The sequence below is a fragment of the Leptonychotes weddellii genome, unplaced genomic scaffold, assembly GCF_054177405.1.
Source record: "Leptonychotes weddellii isolate Sample4059 unplaced genomic scaffold, ASM5417740v2 HiC_scaffold_15289, whole genome shotgun sequence".
Classification (NCBI taxonomy): Eukaryota; Metazoa; Chordata; class Mammalia; order Carnivora; family Phocidae; genus Leptonychotes; species Leptonychotes weddellii.
Window position 1 is genome coordinate 1 of NW_027734428.1, and position 4,871 is coordinate 4,871.

Here is a 4,871-nt window from a genome sequence, read left to right on the forward strand (position 1 = left end):
GATATTACATATCAGAGAAGAAAATCAGATAACGATTTAGAGGTTTTCAGATCTGCCTTTTTCTTTTTTAAACAAGCTATTGATTTTGCAAAGAAAATTTTCAAACTGAATTAACATAGCCCCTTCTTCTCTATGACCACATTGGTGACAAAATATGTTACGTGGGCAATCACATTTCAGTATTGCATTTGGAAATCTATTGTTATATGGTGGCAGGAGCCCCCTCTTGTCTGCTGGCATTGGTCCTAGGATGACTGTGATGTTTGAAATCCAAGAATCTAACTTTCTCTAATTTTACCTTGTCTGGGTCCTCAGTCCCCTCCTCATTTGGAGGCAAAAAGGCACTACACAGCACTTAAACTAGCTGGTTTGGCTGCTCAGAATTCATTCATTCATGCAAGCAACAAATATTTATTGAGCACCTACACTGTCCAGAACCGTGCAGGGCATGTGACTCTTTATTTGTTCTCAAGGCCTCAGGGGAGGTCCAGGCAGCACTGGGAATCCTGGAGAACCAGGACTGCATGGCGGGCCAGGAAGAATGGGGAACATGGGGGTGCCAGGTAAGGTATAAGATCCTATTATGAGCTTAAAGCTCATGATGGCTCTCAATTCTAAATTTTCTGTATTGCTTGTTGTTTTGGTTTTCCACTTGGCAGAAAGTTGGTGTAAAACTAGATTCACTTTTAGACAATGTACTGTGTGCCCTTAGAACACAAGTGAGAACAAAATAGTCATATTGTGTAAAAATCATCCATTATAACTCCCCGATACATTCGTGATTCTGAAAAGCCAGCTTCTTAGGAGAAAGGTGGTTTGTGCAAAAGTTAGAAGTAGAATGCTTCAAGATCCCTGTGTTGCCCCATCTTACCTGACTTCTTTCCTAATTTCAGGTCCTAAAGGACACAGGGGAACTTCGGGACTACCAGGTTTAACTGGAAGAACGGGTCTCCCAGGTGTTCACGGTCTCCGAGGAGATAAGGGAGAGCCAGGTTATTCGGCAGATACAAGGCCGGGACCACCAGGACCAAAGGTATACTGGCCACTGAAGTAGTTATGTTTTGGTGGTGGAGTGAGTCTCAGCAAGTATCAGCAAGTGTCTGGACTCAGTGTGGGCAAAGGACATTGGCAATACCTCTGCGTTTTCAGGCAACTACTTGGGTTTTTTACCCTCTTTCCACAGCTCAGAATGCCTACCATATAGCTATCAGCTTATGAGCTTATCCCTCCTGTTTCAATCCCCTAGGAATGGCTCATCACTGTCCCTGCACTTTATGTGTACTCTCTTTGCATTTTGCACTGGTTCCCACAAATACCGTTGCCATCCCGTGCCTGGCCCCGATCACAGTGCTGGTACACAGCAGACATGTCATTCGCATTGCTAACTAAGTAACCGAATAACTAAATGCAAGCAAACATAGTTCATACTCAATTATGATCACATATCCTGCTTATATGAGGATTTTAAAGGTGTTTGACTGACTTTAAGGGAGATCCAGGATTGCCAGGTGACATGGGAAGGAAAGGAGAAAGAGGGCTACCTGGCACCCCTGGACATTCGGGGCCTACTGGAACTGAGGGAGCCCCTGGAAATCCCGGAAGTCCCGGCCATCCAGGTGAGCGAGGGCTTTATAACTCTGAAAGCCAGAAGCATGACACTTAGCATAGCCCTTACCTCCTGGAATCAGCTCTGTGAACAGGAAGCTATTTAGGTTTTTGTACTACAATTGCTTTCATTCAACTTTGATTTTCAAATTCTTAGACACTAAGGAACAGTAAATTAATCAGGGTGGGAGGGGGCAAATTTTACTGATCAGCCAGTTTGGTGGGCTGACCTCTAAAATCCGGATCCTGTACAGGGCACCTGGCTGGCTCAGTTAGTAGAGCATCTAACTCTTGATCCTAGGGTGGTGAGTTCAAGCCCCATGTTGGGTGTGGAGCCTACTTAAAACAAACAACAACAACAACAAAACCTGATCCTATAAACAAAACTTAAGTGCTGTCTCAAAGAATTCAGCCTAAAAACACAAAATGTTAGTTCATTGTCCAATCTCATGATATTTGTATTAGTTTTCTAGGGCTTCCATAACAACACAGACTAGGTGGCTAAAATAAGAGAAATTTATGTTCTCAAAGCTCTGGAGGCTGGGAGTCCGAGATCAAGGTGTCAGCAGGGTTGGTCTCTTCCGAGGCCTCTCTCCTGGGCTTGTATTGGGCATCGTCTTGCTGTGTCTTCACATGGTCTTCTCTGTGTGTCTGTGTCCTTATCAATTCTTACGAGGACACCAGGCATATGGGATCAGGGCCCACGCCAATGACCTCCTTTCAACTTAATTGCTTTTTTAAAGACCCTATCTCCAAATACAGTGATATTCTGAGGTACTGGGGTTAGAATTCAACATGTGAATTGGGGGGGGGCAACACAATTAATCCGTAACAGTGTTGCAAATTTTTTTCTGGTCTGTTTCCAGGTTGAGCGTTGGCCTTCTTAGTTGCTTATCATTTGAGTTTAAGTTTTTGTTTTGTTTTATTAAAAACAACTGCCAAGCTACTGGGTTACAGCTTACTTGAAGATACTATTTAAACGATCTTTTCAAATACTGAAAGGTTCAGTGGATTTGCTGTTAAATCCCAATTAAAGTAACAGATCAGATACTGAGTGGTCCATGTGGGAGGTGCACACACACCTTTGAAAGGGATTCGACACATCTCTGCTGTGCTTCTGTGGAGAAACTGTAGCCGGGACAAAGCCTGAGGGCCAGTGTGAGCACAGGGGGTGTAAGAACTGACCACTTCAGCCATCATCGTAACCATTCATCTTGTGCTGTTCTCCTTCCTTCTCGTCTCTCTTCATTTATAGGCAAGCCGGGCCCTGATGGTGATTTGGGGTTAAAAGGCATCAAAGGCTTCCCTGGTTCTCCAGGAGTCAAAGGCCCTCCAGGTTCCATTTTTGTACTTTTGTCTATTTCCCCTTCACAAGGGAGGCACATTTTCTCCTGAGGTTGGAATCTCTGTATACCTACTTATCTGCTGCCCTTTAGAAGGTAGCTTCCAGTTACTCGGTCCCCGGACAAAAATGCAAAAACTGTGAGCTTAGATATTTATACCTATCTAACTCAAAGATCTGCCAACCCACACATTCTCACGTGATAATCCTCATGATAGTATTATTCTGTTCATAGTTTTCACTGTGAATTGAGCATCACATAACCACAGTTCTGGGAAAGGAGCACCTTTAACAGAATTCAACACATGACGTTTCTTTTCTCAGGACCTCCAGGATTCCTAGGATCCCCTGGACCAATGGGTATGAGAGGCAGCCAGGGACATGATGGAATTCCTGGTCCAGCGGGAGAAAAAGGAGAAACAGGTACTACTTGCTCATTAGCTCAGATCCCCTGGCTTTATTTTCCATTGAATGGTTAGTGGCAGTGTAATTCTTCATGGCTCTAGAGATTCTTCTCCCACAGAACTGATGATCCTTAATGTCCAGATGTATGGTAATTAAACTGCCTTCTAGTGCCAAAGTGAAACTGACCAAGCGGCATAAATGAAATTACCCACATATAAAATATTAACACACCAAAATTATCTCTTTCAGGTTTGCTGGGGGCACATCCAGGCCCGAGAGGGAGCCCTGGTGCTCCAGGTGAGAAGTGCTTCCTCCCTGACCCTGGCGATAGCTTCAAGAACAGAAGCTAATAGAAATGCCTGATATATCAAATAAACTCCACATATTGAATGAAAGAAGTCCCAGTGGGAGTATAGGATATTTATATTCTTGGCTGTTCAAGTAAAAATGCTTAAAAATTATTACCATCATAACAAAATGAGTGAATTAGAATTAGAAATGGGGATCCAGTTTTGGAATTTCCTTCTACTGAAAGTCTTTAAAAATCAAAAGATTTGCTATGTGTTCCTTCGTTGTGGTTGTTGGCATGGTTTAAATGTACCACCTCCTAAAAGGGTAGAGGAGGCGTAGCTGGCTTCTCCAGGAGCTTCCCTCCCTGCTATTCTGAGGAGGGAGGGCAGTAAAAGCAGCCATACCATGAATTCTTTCCCAGCTTGTGGGAATGGGGGTGACGCCCACCCCAAGAGCCAGCTCGTGGTTCATGCTACTTTTTTTTTTTTTTATTTATTTGAGAGAGAGCACATGAGAGGGGGGAGGGTCAGAGGGAGAAGCAGACTCCCTGCTGAGCAGGGAGCCCGATGCGGGACTCGATCCTGGGACTCCAGGATCATGACCTGAGCCGAAGGCAGTCGCTTAACCAACTGAGCCACCCAGGTGCCCCCATGCTACTTTTTATCAAGGGCTACCAATAAGTCCCTCAACACCAAACATGGCAGTTTACCAAACATGTCATTCAAAGGATATACAGGTTTTTAGGTTGCCAGACTGTGGGTCTGGATTTCTCATGCCAGTGTTTGACAAGATAAGCAGCTTCTTCAAACTTTTTCCGTGTCGTAGAGAAACCTGCCATAAGAAATATTAGATTGTTTGCACCTTCTATTGACCCTTCCCAGATGTGGGTGCTGGGGAGAGGAGTACGTTATTAGCAGAAAGGGCTCTACTTAACGAAGACCTCAGGGTACTGAGGCTTACAGGAACCAGCAAGGAGTAGCTAGGTGCTACAGAGAAGCTCAGAGGGGCAGGAACTGCCTCTTGACCTACCAGCTCAACTGCGCAAAGTCTACAAGAGCTGTCCTTTTTCATTTGTTTCTTGATAATGACATAGTCTCTTAGGCTGAGCTCAATGTCCTCAAACCTCCCACGCTCCCCCTTCCCCTAAGAGCATAAAGGCTTCTCCCAGGTGATAGATCAGTTTTAGAAATATGGTCAAAAGGAGAGTTTCTGGCCTATTTTCCTAGGC

At 44.4% G+C, this 4,871-nt stretch overlaps 1 protein-coding gene across 1 annotated transcript; it reads left to right on the top strand.

Moving 5' to 3' along the window:
- Positions 1-470: 470 nt before the first annotated feature.
- Positions 471-3,649, top strand: LOC145718409 (uncharacterized; the record flags this gene model as incomplete). The annotated part of the gene is made up of 6 exons (XM_081809901.1): positions 471-563; positions 894-1,033; positions 1,490-1,616; positions 2,861-2,941; positions 3,272-3,370; positions 3,602-3,649. Coding segments are annotated over exons 1-6 (517 nt in total), but the record flags the coding sequence as incomplete, so codon positions are not given.
- Positions 3,650-4,871: the final 1,222 nt, after the last annotated feature.